A 26307-nucleotide genomic window follows, 5' to 3' on the forward strand; every position below is an offset into this window, starting at 1 on the left:
TGTCTGACATTTAGGTCACATACACTAGTCAATTAGACCCTTGCATTAATGATTAAAGGTGCAAAATGTAAGAAATTGACTTTCCAGCATCCAAAAATCACCTAAAATTATCAACAGAATGTGAAGAAATAACAGATGTTATGTCAAAGGAGTCTTTGTATTGTTTTGCAGTGATATGTAATGGAGTTAACGTGCAAACCGGTTAGCCCATGCCCCCCATTTGTTTGGAGGACGAATTCAACAGGTGTAAGGGTCAGTTCGATAATATTGCTTGGCATTGTTTTAATGCGTCTGCGCCAGCCGTGCCTGGAGTCATTATGTTTTCAGGTCGTACGTCCGTCCATTTTGTCACGCACTATCTCAGGACTACCAAGATAGAATTCCTTCAAATTAGGCACATGTGTCCACTTGGAACCAGAGATGAACTAATTTCAATCAGGAGAGAATTCGTATTTGAATGAATAAATATTTATAGCAATGTGCACATCGGATGAGAAACTTGAGTCTTTGGACACTGACACTGGTGGGGGTGATGGGATAAAGAGAATCGCTGAAGATCTGGATGTAATGAGGTAGACTCTTAAAGACCAGCTGACAACAGCAGGGAAGAGAGCAGATTTCAAGTTTGACAGCAAAGACATGCTCAGTTGAATTAATCATGGTTCAACTAAAGGAGTTAACGCCCATATTCAGCTGATTTAAGAAGTGGAGAGGAAGAGAGTGAGAAAGAAAGAGAGTTGTGAATGACTGAGCATTAAAGATAGTCTTCCCGATTTAACTTTTGTTCAAACCGTTTTTCACAAACTCAAGAATTAATCTGCTGATTATGACAGAATTTCACACAAAAGTGTAAATGAATCGAATGGTAAGCAGGTGACTTGAAAGGTCAAAGGTCAACTTCACTGTGACATCATAACGCTAAACTCTTTTCTGACCTTTGTCAACGCCATAACTCAGGAACAGAATGAGAGATCGTGACTTTATTTCACATTTTGTTGGTTACTGAAATGGTGACACTAACCTTGGGTGCACACTTTGAGATCTGATGTAAAGATCGATGTGTTAGGATTTGTAGCTTCTTTGCAGCAGCATTCACATTTGAGGCATTGCAGTGGACCAAAAGCTCGTTGCTCTTGATGATATTGAGCCGAGACAGGCATCGATTTAAACTGCAACTTGAGTGGTTGGTGAAGGCAAGCAAGCGTGAGGTGGTGATTCTAGTTTTACAGTACTTCAGTACGTGGTAGAAAGTGATTTCCTGCCATCATGAAAATTATTTACTATTATTATTTATTATTGATGTACATTGGTCTCTATAGGCGTGTTAACACTAAATGTCAGGATAAAATGAGGTGAGTGTGACGCATGTAAGTTACATGAACTGCAGAGAAGGACAATGGGCTTGAAGAGAAATTTCTTCTTGAGTGAAAAATGCAAAGTTTATCCAAAGCCGACTCATAATTCAAGTGAAAATATGCTTTACCTTCAGTCTGATCAAAACTCGAACAGCTGATGTTGTAAGGACGCCTGACCTAACTTAAAGGAAATCAGCACGAGGGAATACGACCACTAATGGTGGACGTCACTAATATGAAGGATACTGTGTTTCTTGGAGAGCAGAACCCATTAGCATGCGTGCAACAGCCCAGTCTGTCAGGTTTGTGTCTGAGAGAGTAATGACTTTGGCTGCAGCACTTGCCAGTAAAAAGTACCTCTGCTCAGTCTCTTCTACTCGAAATCCCAAAAATGTGTCCCAGTACTGAACGAAAAGATGGACAGTGACAGTGTTGTCAGCGATGAGGTGTCTCCTAAGTAATGGCTTGACGTGTTAAGCCAAGGTTAATCTGGACACAGGTGTCTAGAGAGGATGTGTCCTGTTAGCGATAGGAAAATCTCCCATCGACACGATATACGAAAAAGTGAATCAGGCATTAACATAGTGATTTGTTGATATTATATTTGGTGAATAAAGATGAGTCTTCAGATCTACATGAGAAGTTTGCAGTGAGGCTTTTTCTCGCAGTTGTTTTATTTCCACTGGTACATTAAAAGGCATATGCCATAATGAAATAAAGGTGTAACAACTGTGTTGGTCCGATGATATCCAGTAGGTGACCGCTTCTGTACAAAGTGATTTCAGGAAAGAGCAGGATCCCCCGCCACAATGCTGAGCTCTAACTTTACCAAGAAATATTGAAGCCATATGCAGGATTTGATGATCTCTGCTTTGAAGTTGCTGTTAAAAGCACATACAGTAGGTTGGACTGGTTGTGAAGAAACTGTGTAGACAGGGGTCGAGTCTATCTGCTCCTGTTCGCAAACGTAACAGTTGTAGCAGTCATTAAAGCCCTCTTAAGTTGAGAATGCACCGAGGTTGGTCCCCACTCGACTTCTGATCCCTGTTACGAGACTGACAGTGACAATTATCCTGATGAATTGGCCGAGAGACTGCACAGACTAGTCGGCTGATGTTTCTCAAGCTCTCTGCTCTTTGCTCTGTCGTCTCTGCGCGACGCCGACAGTCTTCTCATTTCTTTGCTGGAACCTCTTTGACTGGCTTCCACACACAGTTCACTGCTATTTCCAGCTTATTCATGCAGGCAGGCATTGACTTTGTAATACGTGCTGATATTTTGCGGACACACGCTGATAGTTGCTGCATTCTTTTCCCTCCTCGCTTTCAAGTTTTCTGTTTCACTTCCTTAAGAGAAGCAGCAAAACTAATGTTACTGCCTTTATTGAAAACCAACCAGCTGAAAATTCGAGCCACAGCTAACAGGTAATTATCAGGGTATGTGGTTTGCTCTTCCTCAGTCTCTCTCTCTCGACTCTTATAGATAAGTACGCTCAGTGTCCATGCAAATGCTTGGCAGACAGTTCAATTCCTTCTGGATGAGGGGAGGAGGGGGGGTTGTCTCTCTCTCTCTCTCTTTCTCTCCCCCCCTCTCTCTCTCTCTTCTCTCTGTGTGTCTCTTTCCCTCTCTCTCTCTTTCCTCGCTGGCAGCAGCGTCTGTACTGTTGGCAGGAGTGACCAGAATAAAAACAGCAACACCAGACAGAGGAGTAAAAAAGCAAAGTGATCCATTGAACTTGAAGTCTTTGCCCTCTCTTAATGACTTTGAGTCTCATATCTTTTTTCACCCTTTTCTCTACTCCCATAGACTTCTGGCTTGTGGTAATTAGTTAGAAGAGAATAAAACCATCTGATCGGGAGAGGGGTGGTGCATTTTGGAGCGAGATGGCTAACAGAAACACTCTGTTGCTCTTCTGTGGACTCTTCCTCTTAGCACTGATTCAGCCCTCTCTTCAAGGAGGTAAGTGTGTGCTGCAGGTGAGCTTAGCCATGATCTTTGCTGCATCAATCACAGACTAAGAACAGGTGCATTTTTTTCTCTATGCATCAGCATTTCACATCTAGTATTAAAATGTTTCTACTGATGCTTATCTGCTATAAAATGTCAAGGAGTACTATCACTTATTTTAATTGCATCCTTCCATATAATATATCATGTAAACCATGTGTTATTTATCTGTTGCGTTGTAAATTAACATGCAATAACAGTGCTAACTTTGATTGTTTCTTTTGGCTTAATCCCAAACCAGCTCTGCAGTTGCGTTGCTGTGTTTTTCAGGTTAGGCGAATTAATACGATTGATAATATAAACCCCCCATAACATAGGATGAAAATTAAAGATAGTTTATTCTGGCTCTGCTTGCTGAGTCCCATCACACTACTGCTGGAAAGATCGAAAGGAAGTTGTCTCATAATTACATGTCGATTGAAGTTAGAAGTGAGGCTCAGTACCGTCCAGTGCTCGACCCGATTCATCTTTACTTTATAATAATGCTGCCTCAGTATATCACCAAGTCATGAATATGTATTTTTAATGTATTTCACACAGTTAAATTGCATCCTACACACACATCCATGCATACATAGTGATGTTTACATGGCTGCAGACTCTATCCTAACATGTCAGGAAGAGAAGGATCCAGCTGGTCCCTCTTTCCTCTTAGCAAAAGCACATAGTTTGAATTCATCCCTGCCGGACTCCCAGGTGGACAGTGTACAATATGTGAGTGTCACCTTGAAAGCTTTGACCGGGTCTTCTCTTGAAGTTAGAGGACCGGTCTGCCCAGAATCCACGACCGAGCAACAAGCAGATTTGAAGGGTAATCTTCAGTTGTAGTTTGCAGTTGCAGCTTATTTGATTCAGGCAGAGAGAGACAGAGAGGGAAGTTTTGAGCATACCTTTCCTCCCACTCTCATTCAACCTGTGGGGTTGCTTTTTCTCCCGTTTCTGCGTTGCTTTGATTTGGATCTTGGTCTGTGTTTTGGCTGAGATTCTCTGAGTTATTCAGTCCCCAACTGCAAAACATGTTTAACATCTGGGGCTGGGTATGCTGGAGTCCAGTCAATTTTATGTTGCATTTATTTGCTTAAAAGTCACGGCTGTTTATGTTCCTTATCTTCCAGCATCCAAGTGTCCCTTTAAAAGCCTTATGTTCAGATTGTTAGATTCCTGAAAGAAATATTTTGTCCATATAAAGTCCTAGCTTCATCTTTTGTTTGCCTCCGTCAATTCGACCATGTTGACAAAGTCTAGTCTGTTTCTGTCAGTTCATAGATTGTATCATCCAAAAACTGTATCTGCCCTCCCCCTGTCCGTCTCATAACTTTTTCTTTGTGCCAGCCACATTTCAGCTGAGATTTTGAGGGTCATGCAGACGAAATATATTACAGGTAAAGCAGCCAACAAATATCCACATTGGCTTCGCGGCGCAACTTTGATCTCAAGCGAGTGTTGAATCCATCTATATCAAACTTTTCTGTGCCGCTCAAACTAGTTCCATCTGTGTGCATTTTCATCGAGACAAAACACTCTCGGCACGGTCCAAAGGTCGATTATCTGTGAGTAACGTGAACCTCATTAACACCACTCATCGAACGCCTCTGCACAGCAAATACCTCCTATCCTTGCGAAAATTCAGCCCTTGAATCATGATGGAGCGCAAGGCCTGCCTGAACGTTTTCCATCGACAAGTGTAAATGAGTTATGGTCCTGGAGGAAACATCTGGGAAGGAGTTTGTTAATAAATATGCCCCCTGTCCTGTTATCCTGTGACCTTGTGCAGGTACTATAATGTATTTGTTGGTTCTCCCTTGTATGATGGAAGAGGCAGACTTACTTTACATTTGACAAACAAACAACATCTGTCACATGGATACAGTGAGTTGGATGTTATTCTTATCAACAATAAATTTGCGCTCGCGCCGCTCGGTCTCAGTGGCCTCAGTTTTTCGCTGCTACGTTTGATAACTGAATCAAACCCAGGCCGAGACGGATGATTAAATTCTTTGAACAGATTCCTCAACTTAGGAATTTTATCAAGATTATTCTTCTCTTTCCTAGTAAAAAGGAGAGCTCATATCGTGCCAATTTGTTTTTTATTATTAACTTTTACACCGTGTATCAAGTGTCCCATATCTCTGTTTCTCTTATTGTATTCTTCCAGACAACCTCTCTGGTGGACTTTTGCCAAAGTCATCAGCTTGGCTTTTATGAAGGACACAGTTTATAGCACGATTCTTTCGAGCAGAGGCCAGTGGGAGATGAAGAGGGAACAATAGCTGCTCTGCTCTTTCACAATCTCCTCAGAATTAAAGAGGTTGTGTGATGTTTTCTTTAACACTGCTGGAAGTCAGTGTGCCTCATTTGGCATTGACCGGGTTCAGCCGTAAGGCTTCAGAGGAACCTAATGCATTAATCAGTGACACTCGCCTGGCTTTGGGTGAAGTTAAATGAAATCAGTGCAGATTGGATGCCATGCCCTGGCTGTCACAAAGCACCAGTGATGAATTGCAGCATTATCGCAGTGCTGCTGGTAGATAACCAAACTGATTGCCTCAACTCCCCAAACAAGTGGCGCTTCAAGCTTTATTGGGAGCGTGTGTTGAGGACACCTCTCTGGCTCTAATCCCTCTTCTGGCAAGGTTTAGTGCCAACCACACCATACTGGATTAATGTGACACAAAGGCTTCCCAGTGCTTAACAACTCCACACTGCAATCAGAGAAATAGACCATCTTAAGTGCCGTCTGAGCGAGATACACAGGCTTTTCTTCAGAGACATTTTTGTTCAGTGTTTTCAGCTTCTTTAATGCGGGGACCCACAAAGGCATTTCAATTTGTTGATGTTGAGGAGTTTGTTGTAATTCACAGTGAGGTGACCTCATTCAGTACTCATTTGAGAAAGAGCCTTTTGGTTACAAGCACTGACCGACCACAGTCTGCTATTGTGAAAGAACTGTTATTCATGTACTTGTGTCTCACTCTGGCACCAGTCCTGGGAAAGTGTGAAGAGACTGGACGACAGTGGATTGCAGTTTTACATCAAAGCATGTTGCCTGGCTGGGAAGTCACTCTCTGCATTACAGCTCCCTGCCAGAGGTGATCACATTTTGGCCAATAGGTTTTCTTATCACCGTTTTCACTGTAACTTCTGTTGAGAGTGATTCGGGGTTCAGACCAGAGGTTTGGGATGGATTGGTTATTTTAATAGACACATAATTCAAATGTTTCGGGTACGACTCCTTAGCACCATGCGCATATTTTTACTATCAGTAGTCTTACCTTTGTAAACCTGACGGACTGTTCATGCAGTCCAGTTCCTTCATAAGAGGATGACTCACTGATTTGTGATCCAACATGCCTGTTTCTCACAAAGGCATCACTCTTGCATATGTAAATACAGCATGTAAGCAAGTCCTCGTGATTGCTATAAAAACATAAATGTAAATAATTTATTTAGCTCTTTCTCTGTGGCTGTGGATAACTGTCAGCCCCAGAATCTCCCTGTTTGGTCTGCATTCAACCTCTGCCAAGTCTTCAACAAAGAAGCACATTAACTCAGATGATTCATTCCAGCCACTCTGAAAGCAGACCTCACCAGGCTGTTAGTTGCTGGGAGCAGTCTCACTGGGCCAGCAATCTGAAATGGCTCCTGTCAGGAATGTTTTCATCCTGACCCCGACCCACCACTGCCTACCGATGTCCAAACTCCTCTAGCTTTACAAACAACATGACAACAGGAGCACGACATCTGTATAAAAATATTGTTTTAATAAAAAAATCAATAACTGATAATGAACATATGAAAAAAAGATGGCAATAAAATGAAAATCAGATTAAACACTTACGTCAGTGTAATCGAAATCCTCTGTTGTGTGCTGTGTCGTATTACTTTCAGTGCACTTTGCTCGGGAGATACACACGGCACCTTTTGGTCTTTGGCATCATTAAGTTGGTCTAAACCCGACAAAACAGCGTTTCTGTGAGCGTTTTCACAACATGACTACTGGAGAACATGTCCAATTCCCACATACACTCTATAAAATGTCTGCATACTGGACCGGACTGATCATTAAAATTTTGTTCTCTTTCACATAAATCATATGTTTTATGCTTTCATGCTTTCAACTTTGGAAAGTAGCAAATGTCAATATCTCGTCCATAAATGTGATTGATTGTTCCGCTCTCAATCATGTGCTTTCACACAAGTCAGATGTTGACCTAGAGTATTTCAGGGAGTTCATTCTGAAGCACAATTTCTGTTTTAAAACATAAAGTCTTGCTTCATGTCCTAAACTTAGTATTAGTACTATAGTGTAGTAATACTTGTCATAGTAAAATATGGAGAAAGAAAGAGATTGCACATTTTATATGGTCTGATATTCAGAGGTAGATGTTCAGGTATCTGTACTTTCTACTCCCTACATTTTCAAAATAGGCTTATTAATTTAGTTTTAAAGCAATTTAGGGGAATTATCGATCCTTTTTTACGTAAAAGATGTAACAAGATGGAAAGAGACACAGAGAGGAAGACTCGACTGGGGAGAAAAGATGCGTTAGTGTTTCATATCTGCAGAGATTTTGCAGCCCTCTGTCTGGATTTTCTTATTTCCTCAGTTTTTTGCTGTGTCCATGAAACTTTGACAATCCAAAATGTCGGTATTTGACATCCCGGGAGTAAGAATCAGCAATCAACTATCCTTCTGGTGCATTTATGGACAGCTCGGACAAATCCTACTGATTCCTACTAGTGACTTGAGGTTCAGTTAGCTTTGCACATAAATGTCCAGTAGAAACGTCCTTCAGAGGGACACTTTCAGATCCTGTACTTTCTTACTTTTCCTTGAGTAATGAAATTGAATCAGTATTTCTAGAGCTTTTTTTTTTAACACAGGTATTCTGTACTTCTACCTGAGTAAAGAATATGTGTACTTTTGCCACCTCTGCTGACATTTATCATTCGTACAAAGGTACGAGAAACACATGGCGAATCAAATTGTGGAAAATAAATAATCAATACAGGCTGAATGTAGCTCTTTATTGTCCTTCTGACATTGCACCCATAACTGTGTCGCTTCTACTTTATGGTACAAGCACATAAATCATTTTCTGGAATGAAGTCATGATGTGAACTGTTGTTCCACTTGCTGATGGTTATCTTCAACCATGGATTATTCTTTCGTCATAGTAGGCTCTGAAAAACCTTTACAGGAGAGTTCACAGCTGCCGCAAACCCTTTTTTAGTTTCAAAGGCATGTCTTTCCTGATCTTGTAATGATTTCCTCTCCGCTTCCAGTGGTAAGGCTTTGCCCGAGGCGAGCATATGAACAATGACAACATTAGAATCGGGTCTTCTTAGTCATTAAATATTAGCATCTGTGCCACCTCAGACTAATGTTCTGCTTCAAGTGTCTCTGAGAGAAGGCTCTCTGAGCCAAGAAAGGGGAAGGAATGAATGTGGAGCGCAAGAATTTGATGGATTTTAACATTAATTTTCTTACTGTCTTTGATGCTCCTCACACTTTCCTCCTCCACCCTCCAACGTGCTATGGAAAATAGCGAGTGCAAGGGGTGACTGATAGTAGGCCAGCTGTCACATGTCTGATAACGGGAGATGTCAGGGTGCCAGGAACCACAGTGTTTGCTTCACTGCACTGTTGCTCTGGGCTGCAGTATGAGCGCTTTCCATTAAGAGAGAACCAAACCTCCTCTACTGGGACTGTGGTTTTGGATACATCTGAACACAGCAAACAGTTGTTAGTTTGCCAAAGCATTTTTATTTTTTATTTAATCGAAAGTGATGGAAATAGTGGGGCAGAATTGTGTAAATGTCAGGTGGTTTAGGTGGTGTAAACACGTCTCTTTAAGTCCTCCCCAACTATGCGGAGTGGAGCACTGTGATCATGAATGGTAATGGGCCCGTAAGTCTTGTGTAAAGGACGGGGAATGCGGCGATTAACTTTAGTGAGGTTGTGTGTGTGAGTGCTGTGTATGTACTCACATGGGTTTATTGTACGCCTACACTAACTACCATGCAAATTGTTTTCTCTTACGCATTTGATTAGTTTGTTAAAGGCCAATTATGATACAACCGCAGCACAGGGTCGTGGCAATGTCACATGACTCACCAGCTTGTTGTAAATGAGGTAAAACTAAACTCTTTCAAGTCACAAAGGGCAATTGTAAAAAGTGTCATTAACATGGGAGGTACTATGGAAAATTCGTCATTGGTTAAACAAATCAAGGTCTGACTTACAATTTCCTAACTTCTATTCGCTCATTATTTGTGAGCTCAATAACCCATATCCCCCATAAAGCAAAGTGTTTTAAGCCAGTGTAATTTGGAGATAAATTCATGAATCATAACGATTTTCTTCTCGAGGCGGTATCGCCAGTTTTGATGTTCAGTCAAAATATCAAATAAATGATCTTGCCAGCTTAACAGTCGATAAACAAATCACTTCCTACTTTCCAGGCCGCCACTCAAAACATGACATGATGCAAAAGTAAACATACAAGGCGCTGGATACGGTTCATTCCACCTGTTAGCTCGTGTCTGGTGGACGACGTCACTCGATCAGAATTCAAAACAAGGGAATTTATGAAAACAAAACACTTGCATGCACATATGTTGTTTATGAAATTGATTTTTATTTAAGCCTTTGAGCTTTGAGAAAATTCACCGTAAAACACTTCTGTGTTGTAAAAAAACAAAACATATTGCTGATGTAGTGCATAGAGCTTCAGTACTGTGGTGGAGTACTTTCCTTATCCTTAATCCACGGATGATGTGCTGTGATGTTTAGATTTTCCACGCGGCTTCGCAGACTTTGATGCATTACATTCGGGAGGATACATTATGAGTAAGTTGTGTGACTTGAATCGTATCAAGCAATGGCTATTACTGTCGCTGTCCATCTAAAACCCCACGATTAATGGCAGTTCAGATGTTTTCTGGGGTTTGCTGAAGGAAATTTTGAAGATTACTACAACATCATAATACTGCACGATTTTAAGGCAATTGTAACAATTAAACTAAAAAAAAGCATCTTGAAATGCATTTAACATGCAAACATTGTTGAGGTAATGGATGATTTCATTGAATGGGGTACAAAGGTGCAAACAAACAGTCCAAAATGTGTGTTGACCCAGGAACCATGTCACTCTGGGCTGAGATCTGGGCACCATAACATTTGTCCACCATCCCTACATACAGTATGTAAAACCCTTTAGACCATCAGACAAAAGTAAAAATTAAAAGTAGATTTTTCTTTTATTTCTTCACCTTTGTGCTAAGTTGACTGCTATTGTTTTTTAGTTTTTTCAACCCAATCACCAGGAAAACTAATAGCCTTGCTTGTTTCTGCAAAACCACAACTGAACGTTTCTTTATGTTGCAACTTGGCTAGGGTTAGAAAAAACAGCATGTTTTGCTTTAAAATGTCCTATTTCAGTTGCCACGATCACTGATGGTTAGACTTCTCTTGAAAAATACCAGATTTTGGTCTCCACAAACGTCTGGAAATTTCCCCAGATGTCTTTAAAAATATCGATTGGTGTGAGTGTTGTAAGTATTTAATGTGATCGTGATATGCCACGTTTGGTGCAAATTCCAACCTTCGACGGGTCTGTGGTTTGCTGAGCTTTTTAGGTCAGTTTTTTAATCCTGCGTCTGTTCATCTTCCTACTGACTTTACTTTGGCCCCAGTGACAGCAGCTCAGGGGAGGCTGTTGAATTATCATGTCCCTGCAGTAGCACTTCAATCAGTTGTCTGGGATATGTGTGTTGGGATGGCATTGGAAAAAACTAAATAAAATGAATCGATTATTCAAGCGACCCATGTTTATCCAACATGCTAACAGACAGATATCAATATATCAATTGGATATATTGGATTGCTGCCCAAATGGGTCCCACTTTATGGCGCACTTGACAGACACAGAGAAATAACCTTTACAATAGGTCCTAAGTGTCAGTGTCTCACTCACCATGATCATGTACATATTAGTTTGACTTAACTCCCACTTTACTGACGACTGGCTGCATTCCTCGCTCACTGACACCCTGTCAACTGTGAGGCTTGCCGTTGGACCACATTCAAGTCCCAAGAGGACTGATGATAAATTCAAATCACTGTCAGGATTCCTGTGAGTGCATGTACATCATCACCCTCTAAATGCTCTCAGAGCAACTCTGAGCTCATACTGCAACATTAAAAGTGGCTGTTGGGGTCAAAACCATCATTGTATTTAACTGACAGCGAACGTTTTTATTACTTACTTGCTGAGCCCCGTAACAGGCAGTAATTTATTGATGCTACCCTGTCTTTCCTGTTCCAGATTAACATGTTTTAAATGTAAATAATGCGGTATTCTTACCTTCTTGACTTTTAATAGATGAGACATTTTTGGCAAGACCGAGTCATGACATCGTAATACATTTTTAAAATCATCTTTCCCAGAATTTTTCATAAACCAGCATGAATCATATCACAAACACTCAGGACAAAGACTCGACCGGAGTCAACTCTAAAATAAATTCTGCCTCGTCTAATCCCTTGTGTTCCACAAGTCAATCTTGTCCTTTACACACGTTCCAGCACATTCCCATGACCTGGCTGAGTTCACAAGGAATCTACGGGTATGATGATGATGATAATTATACAATCACGAGGAAATCTTCAAACTTATTGAGCTAGCTCAGGTCACTTGGCAGAGGTCAGTGTGTGCCATATTTGGATGCACGGTCTCAGTGAACCGAATGCACCCTGTAAAAGTAGTACAGTAGCATGATGGGATTCTAAGCAAAAGGAAAACTGGAGCAGACACACACTCCCACTTGACTCGCTTGCAGTGCCGAGACAGGAAATCCTCCCTTTGATTGTGAAATGAAGGAGCAGAATCGAGAACAATCACAGCACTCCGTCTTGTGGTGCCTGCACCTGAGAGCTTTGCCATGTAGCCAATGGCACGGGCAAACTGACAGACACACATGCACACGCACGTTGCTCACATCGACTTCGCTGTCTGATAATCAAATGCAGAATCCTGGACATTTATTTATTTGAGCCTGCAGGATTTCGTGTTTTCTTTAGTCAGTTCTCAGTATTACAAGGCCAAACCTCAAGAAATCTGATCATTTCTACCGTCATCCTGCTCCCAAATCTTCCCAGTCAGGATGAGTTTAAAGGCAACGTTCTTCTCATCTCTCTTTGTTCATAAATGAGGTCATTTTTCGTCCAAAGCCACAGTTGTCACCATAACTGTTCCCGTTTAGTACTGCAGCTGAAAAAAAAATTAAAAAGTTATGGCAAGTGCGCCTACATTGCACATGACCGTGCTCTGTAAACCCCTGTTGGCACTCTGCTTTCTGCACAAGAATTTTCCTCTTAAACTAAAACAGACAAATGTTTTTACCCCTTCAGATTTTAAGTGCAGTTTTGGAGAAAATAATACAACGTTGCTCGAGCTCACTTCAGCATAAACAACTCACAGTTATATCAAGACTTTCAGATACTGCAGTTTCAGATTCTTGTAGCTTTCTACCCAAAATGAAGCCATACCCTCTCGCTCGTCTCTCCACATTTCTTTATCCTTAATATCCTGTATATACTATAACATATTCACAACCAATCTACAGTTGATTCTTACAGATTGGTGCTGACTGCTCGATTTCTTAACCTCAACACTACAATAGAAAGAAAACTGATTGTGGCATAAAACCAATTAAATGTCTCAGCTTGTAAGTGAAAGGATCAAAGCCACCTTCACTGCAATGGAGCAATTTGCAATCATACTTAATAAACCGCATAGATATTTCCTTTTTGGCATTTTTCAGTGGAATGTGTTATGTATTTTCATTCAACTGGATCAGACAGTAATACCTTGTAATGTTCTTCCCCTAATGGCTACAGTGGACGGAGCTCAAATACAGTGTTCACACAGTATTCGCTAATAAACACATGAACGCCTTTGACATGTGGTTTGAATTAATTGGCCTCCCAACACATGTAAGAGCCATTAAACACAATCATTGTGGCTCTGCAGGCCCATTCTCTCCATTGCGTTTTGTTTTCAGTGATATAAACCAGGTTTTCCCCTCAAAAAATATAACTTTGTAATTTTGGCCTGAGCTCACCGGTCCCGTTGGATTTAGCTGTTAGTCGTCCCAGAACAACTGCAGGATTTTTTCATCCTCCCCTTCCTTTTATTTCTGTAGCTGTTGCTTGCACACATGAGGCCACCATGTCTGGGAGCCAGAACGACCATCTCAGGAGTTACTCTGGGCTGCAGCCAGAAATCAGGCGAGAAACGAGGCTAGGGGATGTAGGTGGGGGTTTAGGTTGTCCACAGTGCTGCAGCCGCATTCTGAAGGAAGGCCTCCAACTGCAATACCTCATCAGAGTGAAAACAATTGAAATTTTCTCCTAATCAAGCCTCTAAAGTTTTTTTTGCTTTCACTCTGGCTGTGTTTGGAGCTGCCGTGTTCACGTTTCATCGTGCGCCCCATCACTGCTATGAACTACGGCAGATGTATATGCCAAGGACAAACTAAAGCTTTGCTGTCTGGGTCACAGATGATGAAAGTGTTTGAGAATGTTATTCTGATGGGGTCATTGTTTAGAAATGCTGTTACAGGCTTTGTAATAAAAGAAATAAAAAAACATTGATGGCTGAGAACTGTTTGGCCTCAGTTTTAGCTAGTGTCACACGTGTTGGCGATAGAGGATGACCCCTTGCTTTATCTGTTGTGTGTTCCAGGTGTGTACGTACCAGCTGGTGCTGGGATTGGACCAGGAGGCACTGGACCAGGAACTGGATTCTTTCCAGGTAACAGAGCCTCCAATGGCTGTCTGGATAGTTTAAACAAAATAATCCAGAACGTAGCCACAACAAACAAAGTCTGTTTGTCTGTAGCGGAGTTATAACAGTGAACTTGACTATTTGACTGAAGTATTATTGAGAAGAAACAGTAACACTTTGTAGAGTGCATAGACAAGCCAAGGCCCAATATTTTCTCATTTATAGATACCTCTTAAATAGACCTTTTTTCATCAAGATCCCTGAAACATGAACGAAAATATTGAAAAACACCTACTCCTGAAACAAAATGTTTGAATGGAAAGCATCATTAGCATAATTCATCCCCTTTGCAGTTATATCCTGCTGCACTCTTGTTGTTAACGTTGCATTTTCTCAACAACCACCAACATAGGAGGGTGAGACAGTATCCTATAAAAGTTAACAAGCACAAATACAAATATAACTGTACATACATACATATGCACATGCATGGTCAACAACATATCTTATTGCTTTTATTTACTGTATGGTCACATTTAAAAAATAGTAGAACGTAACAAATGCTCTCCTGGTGTTGTAAAAGAAAGTCAAGCGAAAGTGTGCTGTCGTGATGATAAATTTCTGGGCCAATTCATACATTGTTACACGTAGGAATATCACAATTCAGTACTTTAATATGATTATTCTTTTACAAGGGGGTGCTGGCGGAGTCCCTGCAGGCTATAAACCAGCTAAAGCTGCAGGTAAGTAGGAGAGACATTTGATTTATGATTTTTCCCCCGTTTATAAAATGTGCTTTTACGAATCGTATCTGGGTTATCATGAACTAGTGCATGCACCACTCTTTCAGTGATCTGAGCAGAAGAAACTCAAACTTATTTGTTTCTATGTAGTGACTTCAATACATTTTTAAGAAAAAATGTTTTTCGCCTCATCATCACCTGATCTAAAACTACCTGCTGAAGTTCACACGTGAAATGTTTTCCATGTAGTAATCTCTCAAGCCCTATTCACACAGGAGTAGTATAACCTGGGGACTTCCAGTAATTTTTAATAATTGTGGAGGACGTCTGTGATCTTACTCCTGTGTGAATCTGCCTTGTCTGTAATTTGTAAAGTAAAAATTCCACCGCAAATTACCGACCATATTTCGTCAAACTCATTGGTCATGTGATAATATCAGTCCTGTGTGAATCGACATGATTTAGGAATGTACGCACTTTTTAAACATCTGTTTTCGGTTGTCGGACAACTAAATAAGTAAGAAATTTGATCACCGCTCATAATATGTGGAGCAGCAGCCAACAGCTGTGCTGTGAGATCAACTATATTGATGTTTAGAGGTGATGACAGAGAAGATTAGGAGCAACAAAAGGTTGTCATTTTCAAGTACAGCCGCAAAGCATCTGTGACTTGATCTAAATGGGCTGACAGTGGGCTTTGTATTTATGCGTGCAACACATGCAGAAAAAGGGCAAATCAGCTCTAAACTATACTGATAATGTGGCTGCTGAAGAACAGACACTGTGCTGCTGGAAGTTGATGTTACGTGGAGCCTTGACATCACATCCAGGAGATAATGTCAGTCAATACGAGTAAAATACACTTTGCTTGTTTGTGTAAACGCGCCACATGAAACACAAATGTGAGGTAATTATCGTGATAGCAGCGTTGCTTTATCCGGCTTCTGACCTTCTTTTCCAAGTGGCCATTGGGCTTAATGCACAACCACAGATATTCTATCTAGTGTTTGCCATTTTACACATCCATAACAGATACTCACAGCTCTACATACATGGTCCATTTTAGCAACAGTTCACCAACCGTAGGCAGTGTCCTGGCATGGATTCAGCTCCCATTTGCTGGACAAGTTTGACCCTGTGCAACTTTTTTTTAGCTGGGTGTACTCAAGCCAAGAGTGCAGAGAGCTGAGACTTTTGAAATGTGATATTCTTATACTGCGAGTTGAAAGTTGAAAGTGCCATGTGCAAGTTGAAACAACTAACAGTGTAAAATCTTTGTTCACAAACACAAGAATAAAAATAAAGCTGTTGTAAAGATAAATTCCCTGTTAACAGAGCTTTAATGTGGTCAGATCTGGGGGAAGCACATGGTGAGACTTTATTGTCACGCCACCACAGGCTAAGATTAATTAAATCCTTGGGAAATGCTATGGCAATAAACAATGTGTTTGTCAAGCCAGTTTACTGGAATACATTCTGAGGTTTGGAAATGTAAGGCCTTCTTCTCTCATACAAGCTCAGTAGTCAATAAAAATGATTATTGTGATTAATAATGGAAACCCTAAATTGTGGTCATAAAGACATGATGACACGACATGAACATTATTACCAGATGATAATGATAAATGTTGACAACTCTAATAACAGCAGTGAACACAATCACACTTGTGTCTGTTTAACCCTGACGATAGGAGGTTATGGAGGTGTAGGGCGTGGTGTGGGCCCAGGTGGTCTGGTGCCAGGAGGTGTTGGACCTGGTGGCTATGGCATCGGAGTAGCAGGAGCAGGTATGAAGATAACAAAAACAACCTTTCAGACACTTTTTTGTATTTTTCAGGCTTTTTTATTCAGGCTGTCACAATGTCAGAACTTCATTATACGATAATCATATGCAAACCAAATCACGATAACGATGATATATTCCAATATCTATAGAACATTTTTAAAAATCTATCAGTCAAATTCATCCTTAAATTTGTTTTCTGTCTGATTTTTCTCTTTTTTTGGAAATTAATTACACTCAAAATACGAGTGAAGGGAGGTGGAGACACCGTTTGTAACCATGACTGTAAAAAAACTTTACAAAAAGAACAATTTTACATAACGAACAGTGAAAAGCTGAACACCAGATGAACTGAACACATGAATAGATCTTTTGAGACTTTATAAAATCAAAGCAAAACTACATTTAAATTAGAATTAAAAATGTAATGTTTTGATATCATACAGCAAAAGCACACATTTATTTGACTTGTTTCCACCCAACAGGACAAGGTGGAAAGGCCCCTAAACCAGGTAAGTTGAAACATTTATGTATGTAATTTGTATGTTTACACTGTAAATTAAATTATTATGTAGAATACAAACAGCCATAAGCTGTTTTTAAGAAGTAATCACAAGCTTATTCTTTAGTTTACACTGTGGAGTAAAATCTGTAGAGCAGTACTTAGAGGCAGATTTTGTTCCTTGACAACATGGAAAATCCCTCTGCATTACATAAACTGTTGAAGTGCCTTGAAAGGAAGGAAGTACAATGTATTGTTACGGGCTGGATAAAACAGCTTAATGTATAGACTACATTATGTTCACACACCAGCAGAGAAGGGAGACCTGCACAGACGCAGGGCAATAACGAAAGAGAAACAGTCTTTTGATTGGTTGTCACCAAGTTTTTCTTATCACCCTGTGTTTTCGTCGGGGCTGGTTTACACTGGCCTGGCAGCTGTACGGGGCGTCCTGACTGGGTAGGAGCCTACAGAGATCCTTCCACTACTCCTACACCTCTACACCTCTACTGCATCTGGAGGTGATGATTGGCAGAGTGCAAACAGCCATCATCGCCTGCCAAACAATGGTGCCAGAGCACTGATTATTGTTATTGTAATGCTAGACCCTTACAATATCTGGAAACCTCCGTGTTGAAATTTACCTCGGCCCTTCTCACTGATACAGTACAGTAAATATTTTCCTTTGCTGCGTTACAGTCTGAGCCGTATTTGTGCTTCAGCAGTGTTAAGCCATCGTTTAATTTCTGATACAATCTCAACCTACCTCTCTGTGTTTAGAGAGATAAGGAACCAAGCCATCGTCTAATAGTCCTGATAACACATGGAGCAGGTTACAGAGGGGTCCCTCTGGAGTGCCACAACCCCACCCTTTCGACAAGAGTTGCGGGAGAGCCATTTTGTCAAAATGACCTAATATCAAGTATTTAGTGGAAGTTGATTTTGGCTGGGATCAGCAGAGCATTACTTGGGAAGTATGGCCCTGGTTTTTGTATGCATAAGCTCCCCCTCCGCCTCACCAGGCTTACATGGCATAAATTACATTAGTGAGAAAAACGGAAGGCAATGATGTTAACGCAGCTCCTTGTTTTTCTAAAAAATTGGAGCAATTTGGGTCTGGTTGCTCCCACCCACAGTTCATATTAATCTCTGTATGGGAACAGAAAACATCTGACACAGAGAGAACAGGGTCAGCTAAGGTTTTACACATCTTTTAAATGAAAGGAGAGACTTAAACCTGCTCAGGGTCAGTAATATGTTCTGGCTCATGCTGGTAATTGTGTTCAGTAATCTCCATCAATGGCGACTTTTCATATTAGTCCATCAGAATAATAACTGTCCAGATCTGGATATGGCAACTTTCTACATGCCTTTACGGTAGACTTGCACATTGCTCTCTTGGGTAAGTTCACTGAAGAAACCAAAGACATCAGGTTTTCAGTTAATGCTTCGTGGAGCCTTGACAGGTTCAAAATAAGGCTCCACAATTAAGTGAAATGTAACCCAAATCGCAAGAAGCTCAAAATTATCGCAGTATGATTTTTTTTTTTTTTTTTTTCACCAATTCCTGGAGTCCTACTTACGAGTATGAAGTTTCCATGACTTTACCTCTCTCTCAATGGCAGGTTGAATCCATTTGCTTCAGTTAGTCAGTGTTTGGCTCGCGCCACAGAAAACATGCCAGAAGATATCATGTGCTACCAGCATATGAAAAATCGTTGACCCTTTATATTTACCTTTCGTGTACAAAACAGGATTCATATAATCAAGAAACACAAATGCAAAGAGCAGTAAACTCATTTTTTGATGCACACACATCGAGAGAGCCGCCGTTCATTCGTAAGTTGGAGCCGAGCGGTGACATTGCATTCCGCAGAAATGCACCTTGCCTGGCCAGTAATGGAGAACAGCAGCTGGCTATGTGAGTAGCGTGACTGCAGTGAATTGCAGCACAGCTCATGCAAGACCTTGTAAATGTTACACTAATTGTGAAGCCTGTCAGCGTCCAGCTTTGACAATACACTGAAACCTGGAAAGAGGAACTCTCTCTTTATGAACAGCTGTTGGACACCGTCTCCTCTCCTGTGTTCCCGTAAGCGAAGGTGGATTCAATCCTCGCGGTGTGAATGACAAAACTTGGCTTTCGTAGGCTAGCTTCTTGTCACTTTCAGGCAGCGCAGATGCAGCTAACAAGAAACATAGAGGTTACTGTTTCCGCCATGTTTTTTTATTATCTCATTAGGATAGTCTGTTTTAGGGTGAGAAAGGATGTGTCTGGGCGGGGATGGCTACATCATCAGTCCTTGCTTACTCGCCAGTCGACTCAAAGCAGACAACACGCTGTTCGTCCAACCTTTCTCTCACTGTCTAAAAACTGTTAGCGATTGCAAGGTCACACAAAACTACATCAGTCCATGAGCTATAAAAAGTCTATGAGCAGTCAGAATATGTCAGCAGTGTCATTTATCATTTCTCTGCCTGGCTTATAGATTTCATATAGTAGGTGGATGAAATATTATAGTCGCCAATGTGAATGAGCATGACCAGCTGTCAGCTCTCTATTAGCGTCCAGGCACATAAAGCGTGTGGGAGCTGCGTGTCAAAGAAAACAGGAAGGCTAAAGGACAGAAGTAGAAGGTGAACGTTGGCTGGCGGTGGGGGCTTTCCTTGAGTTGGCACCAGCAGCTAGCTCAAGCAGAAGCCCCATGAGCAGTCAGCCCAGTCACTGAACTAGTTTTGTTGTTCATAATTGATCCAAAAGGAAAGCAATATGAAGATGGTCGGCTTAAAGGACCTATTTGAAAGAGAAGTTGATTTTTGAGTCCCATTCCCAATTCGTCAAAAACTGACTCTTTCAGGTCGCAGGACGGGTCGGCCGCTATCCCAAAGCGTCAGTTTTTGATGTATTGGGAGTGAGAGATGGGAGATGATTTTTTTTTTTAGTTCCTTTAACATTTCTAAGATATAAAAAAGTAGACAAACAGGTGTCAGTCAGTCAGTCCACCAGTAGCTCAACAGAGCTGAGCCTCAATGCTACTATGCATGACCAAGTTACAAACCTTGCATAGTGATTGGAAGGTTTACATACACAATCGAACAAAATAAGCCATATATTTCAGAATATATAGGATTCATTTTTTGCATTTTTGGATTCAAGACCTCATAATCTAACTATATAGTATCCATTTTTACTTAAACTGTATGTATGTACACATTTATACATATGGGTATGTGTGGAAATATGTTTATTTTTATTATGAATATTATCATTTTGTAAACTATTATTACTGTTTTGTACCTGTGATCCAGTTTATGGATCAGTGTGGGCTTGACGGAGGGAAGAAGCTCCAAGTATACCCAAACTTTGTAACAAACTCATCAGAAAACAGTGATGAAAATGTTCAAAAGCAATAGAAATAGGTGACAAATAAAAATAAAAGTGACACCTTGTCTCTGAGGTAGCTCCGCCCGCCAGCAGCCAGCCAAAATAAAGGAAATTGTAACACTATAATCCAGTACAACTCAGCAGAACCACAAGCCACAGCCGACTCCATGAAGGTAGTGTTTATTACAGTGCTGCTGTATTAGACGATGTTAGTTTCAAACTGGAGTCTTGTTGTGTAACGTCCTCACTTGCTATCTGTCCTACACTATCACACTCCTTTTGGCTCGTCACTGCCACTGAATAAACATGACAATTAGAGCTAATGGAAAAATTATGAGAACAGTCCTCACAATTAGGTTCAAGATAAAGTCTTGCTTGTAAAAACGGCAACACCCATATAATTTAGAATGATGGATTACAATGATCAATGCGGCAACGTGTCTCTGCCAGTTGTTTTGTTTTCAGTTCTTAAATCTTATGAATCTTGTGATTTCTGTGAGGGCGGGCCACCCTGCAGTACCACAGAGAGATGCAGCTTGTGAATACGTAGGTGCTTTTGAGTTTTCATGTGACAAACACTCAAAGCTGGGACTCACTTGAAGGCTGCTGCTAGAAATGATGCTCATGTGCTGTTAGCAAGATAATTGTTTGACTATTATGTCCGTTTTCCTGTGATTTAAAAATGCACAGGTAATCAAATTACCTGATTCTTTTGCTCCATCTCCATCTTCTTCAGACGGTTCACATCAGGGTCACCGTTTGAAGAAGCACAAAGTGTACTCGTCTGCCTCACAACAGGAGGAGAGAGGATAGGCAGAGACATGGAAAGACAGAATGGATATAGGGAGGACAGAGAAGAGACAGGGTGAAGCAAGGAGAACGGAAAGGGCCGATAACTCTTTGGAGCATATCGTGTACTGTATATGTCATACCCGTACACCAACGCTCACACACACACACACATTCGTTTGGGCAACACACATGCTTAGAGAGCTCGCTGAAAGAAAGGAGACTGATAAATTGAGGTGAGGATGAAAGTGTTTAGCCAAAAGAAGATGAGCTTGGAGGAGGTTTAGTCTCCTGGAGCACACATGCTTTTCATTACTGGAGCTCAGACCTGTCCTCTGAGCTGTCAGAGACTGGAAGCATCTGCATGTGAATGTACATGACCATAAGTCTATATGTTTATGGTCCTCATATGTGTGTACTTACAAGTGTGAGCACATGTGCAGACACATAAATAATGAATACGTGTCCTGACATTTGTTGGGGGGTGACGTGACACTGTTTCCTCCAGCGCAGAGACAAACATAAGCAGACGCCATAAATCAAGTGCTGCTTATTCAGACACAAGAACTGTGTGAACGATGGCATTTTCCTCAATTCTTACCCACTCATCTTTCCTCCTTTCCTCGATTTCTTCTATACTGAGTCACAGCGTCAAGTTTTTAATATCTTGGAAGATGAACCGTCTGCAGGGAGACTTTTTTTAAAAATACATCAGAGCCACAATACCCCTCCATCCAGTATTCACACAGCCAGCACAGCTTGTTTGATCGAATTGGAAACGTCTATTGCTCCCCAAACAATTTATCTTGCATGTCACCAGATGTTGTTTTTAACATCTTCAGTAATCTCACAAATTAATCTCAAGCATCAAAATGACATCGGCGTAAAGCAAGATAAGATAAGGGCTTTATTAGTTTCGCTTGGTGGCTAATCAGTCACACATACCACACATTACAGTTTCTAACTGTGTTTTCTCCCAAATTGAATTGATACTGATACTCACTATGACTCAGTAACAGCTCCCTAGCCTTTCACCATCCCGTTCTGTGTCATGTTGCTCTGTAGTGAGCTACATGTTACCACCACTCTAATTTTTCTTCCATGTTCACCGTGATGAGCCATCCCTTGGCCTGCTCCCACAGCCTCTCCCCTGCTCCGGTTGCCAGCAGGTCTGGAGCGTGGACCACTATCCCTGTCCATCTGGCAGTACAGCCTAAGTGTTGTTTATGTAGTGATGGAGAAGTTTCTTGCTCTTATTTCCTAGGAGTCAATCAAGACTGGTCATCGGTTGAAGGACTTTGTTGAAGTGTAATTTAGTCTGTTAGATCTGAGGGTCTGTTTTGTGGATTTGTGACTGAGTATTGCCATGTTTACTGAGTTAGTAGAGGAGTTGAGGGTTACACAGATGGTATTTTGATATGCAAGTTGATTGTGTGTTGCACACTGGGTAGCTGGAGCTGATCAACATGTGCAACACAAGGCGTAGAAGGTCACGTATTTACATACATGGCATGGCAGTTTTGATTCTCACAGAGCCTATGGTTGAGCTTAAGTAACGTGAAATGTAATGTTTGCACAGTTGGGAGAGCAGGCAGCAGTAAAAGGACCCAAATGCATACGAAACAGGCAGACTGGTGACGTACAGAAGTAACCTTACAGGCTGGTGTTCACAGACACGCAGGTTCAGGTTCAAGTCGAGGTAAAGAAGCAGAGTCAGTTCAGGCTGCTCGAAAACCAAAGTACAAGGCACTTGGGCTATGTTCAGACAGCAAGTAAATCCAATTTGTTTCTCAAATCAGATCAGAAAGACACAGAGTCCGTGCGATTATTTGAAAGTGATCAGATCAGATTTTCGGGTCTAGACATAACCAACAAATCTTCATGGGTTGCTATGGTAATGACGTAGGCTTCAGTAACTTCGTAAGCTGGTGACGCAGCTTTCCAACTCTGAAGCATTATCAATCATCTCGCTCAGCTGCGGAGCAGACAGTTTCTTTCAGCATGACTCCGCAGACTGTTTTCCTCCGCGTTGTCTTCCATACCGCTCTGCTCGTACTTCTACCCAGCTGCTCCGATGCACTTCTGTCTCTCTGGATTTGATGTCACCATTGTATGCTGCACTGCAAGTGACACAAAGGAGGCTTGAAGTCTGATATAAGCAACCAGTAGGCTGAATATTAGAAATCAAAGAGACGGACAACCGATATTTAGAACTGATGTTCACCTTCATCAAACTTAGTTTCATTCAAACTGAGATGAGATGAGTTACTAGTTACTTTGTAGATTCATATTATTTTATAGGCTATTAATTATGACGTGTCACCGGTCAGATAGTTGTGTCGACGGGACATCGTGTGAGAGGATGTTGCATCAGAGCCAAAGTAGCATAAATTTGTTTGTTTATCTGCAATCTCACATAAAACTCACTGATACTGACAACCAGAAAAATGCTGAATATCAGCCCAGATAATTGGCCAGACCGATATTTGATCTATTCCTAATGTCCGGACTGAGATGCATCTGTAGAAATTCGAATCAAATCGCATTTCAAACAGCCTCCAAACGTGGTTTGGATCCAATTTGTGAACAATTCATTTCATGTGGTTTATTGCTTTCCAGACATCCTAAAATCAGTCTGGATACAATCTGGATATGCCTAGAAGCGGATCTGGGCTGCCAGTCTCAACGCAGCCATAGAAACTAAGATGAACTGGAAAACAAACAAAGGATCTAGGCTGGTGTACTGTATGTAGAGAGTGAGTGGTGAGGAAGGTGAGAACAGGTGAGCGGGTGAATGAGGAAGTCTGGTGGTTGGTTATGAGGAAATGGGAATGTGGCTGAAGAAGGGGACAGAGGCAGAATGTGACTTATGTAACGTAATTGCTTTACTTTTCATTTTAAACAGTCACAGCTGAAGGTGTCCTTAGTGAGTAATTTATTCTTGTATTGGTTTTTGAGTTCCCAGTAAAGTTTGAGTCATTTTAAAATTTTAATTCACTGATATTATCTGACTTCAGGGAAATGTTTGGATGATTGCTCAACACTTGTCTAGACCCAGTGCTGAACATGACTTGTGAAGATGAATGGTTGTAAAATGACTTCAGCTTCGGCCCTGTAGGCCTTTCGGGTATCCTGGTGTGTCGCAGCCCATGTAGGAATACTTCCACACACATGTAATGTACAATTTGGCAGACAGATTTTCCACTGTCAATGACACAATTTATCTGTCTCACTTGTTTTCCTTTGTAGAGCATCCCATATGTTTGTCATGGTGAAATTCCTCACATGGCTGCACAATGATCCCAACATTTATGATGACAGAGGGACTTGGAAAATGCATCTGAGGTCGACTCAATAAGTCTAACGTCAGTGTTTCGATGTGCATATTTTGAGTGGAGACGACCTGTCGAACACTAGTCTCTTTTCTCAACCCTGAGTTGTCAGAGAAGTATTCGGAGGAATGGCAGTTGGATGCATATGTGGACCATCTGGGAGAGGAAACACACTTGGCCAACTTTACATACCATGGCCACAGGCTCTTTTGTTAACGGATTTTCTCACCTCTCGTTGATAATTTGCACAGTTGAACTCAAGACCTTGAGCGGACTTATTAGAAATAAGCAGTTCTTCAAAACATGCACATGTACTCTGCCTACTACTGTATCCTCGAATGCTTGCAGTGTCTTTCTGCCTTGTCCTCGTGCCTGTACAGTACATGCTGGAAGTGTGTGTGCCAAGCTAAAATAGGCAATGGTATGAGCACTGGGTTAGGGGTATGCTTAGGACATATTCGAGGGCTCAGTGTTGGCAGAGCAACTGCGACATTCCTGTAGAGGTGGATAAAAATGTAGAAAAAGCAGAGGCTCCTCGATCTCACAGGAACAGGGCGAAGGGGAGAGCTGTTTGGTCGAACTGAAAGCTTCTACCATAGCGTGTTCTGCTCTGTGTGGCTTGTAGCACAAACAATGACTTCACAAAGTCAGTGTACAAATGAGCACAGTTTGAATTAAGGGATAACAGTAATGGTCTTTTTTACATGAGTATTTGAATTAAGGCTTGTGTTTGTGGAGGTGAGAGACTCACAAGGACTGAGGCCGGTGAGGTCAGACAACCACAGACGTCACTGGGAAGGCAGCCTAGTTGTGGCAGTGTGTGTAATCGACATGGCGTGTAATGGTGACTTTTACAGTTGCAGTTAATTTGGAGCCATTTGTAAGGACTTGCTCAACGTCTCGGACATGATGTGTTTGTTCTGTTGCCCAAGTGCGTGGGTTGGTGGGACCCTCCAAAGTTGCTTCATCGACGCATAATGAAGCAGAGCAGATTCTCTTTTTCAGTATGATGCAAGCGCCCCTATAAAAATTAAAAAATGACCACCCATACCAATGATGACTAACTTCTCATGTGGCAGTTTGGAGGTCCAGTTTTCTTGCACTGATTTTGACCTGGCCCCGAAAGCAAAGAAGGCAGAGCATGAGGCAACCTTAGACCCTTTCCTTGTTTGTCTGTAGGAGCCGTGGCAGTTGTGCACTTGGGGTCATCTGGCACAGAGCGAGGCTGAGGCTTTGGGACCTCTTATTGATAGTGTCAATGACTCAATGGAAAGAGGAAAGCGAAAACAATAAAAGGCTTGCCGCCAAAGTCGGCTGGCTCACACCAGCCAGAGAGGGAGAGAGTTTGTGTGTAGTGGTGTGACTGTGTGAATGCTTAATTAGTCCAACATGCGACTAGTCCGGCTTCTCGCAGCTCGGTGCCCGTGACTGACAGCACAAAGAACCTGGAAGTGACAAGGAGCGGGGGAGGTCACAACACAGGGAGGGGGAGAGGAAGAAAGGGGAGCTTCAGTGTGTCCACTTGTCTCACGCGATCTGGAATCACTACAGCACTTCGCATCATCCTGCATTCATCCAGCTCGTCCTGCGTCACCTCGTAAGAATGCAATCTATCCAC

General features: G+C 41.5%; 1 protein-coding gene across 1 annotated transcript in view; it reads left to right on the forward strand.

Annotated features, from left to right (window-relative positions):
• The first annotated feature begins 3051 nt into the window (after window positions 1-3051).
• The window catches only part of elna (elastin a), a 50687-nt gene continuing 27431 nt past the window's right edge, over window positions 3052-26307 (forward strand). The window contains exons 1-5 of the mRNA XM_084351039.1: window positions 3052-3314; window positions 14114-14182; window positions 14851-14898; window positions 16590-16685; window positions 17167-17193. Of these exons, the coding sequence (XP_084207165.1) occupies window positions 3239-3314; window positions 14114-14182; window positions 14851-14898; window positions 16590-16685; window positions 17167-17193 (316 nt within the window). The 5' untranslated portion in view covers window positions 3052-3238. The remainder of the gene's footprint in view (window positions 3315-14113; window positions 14183-14850; window positions 14899-16589; window positions 16686-17166; window positions 17194-26307) is intronic.

Source organism: Pagrus pagrus (genome assembly GCF_965226575.1).
Source record: "Pagrus pagrus genome assembly, chromosome: 4".
Lineage (NCBI taxonomy): Eukaryota > Metazoa > Chordata > Actinopteri > Spariformes > Sparidae > Pagrus > Pagrus pagrus.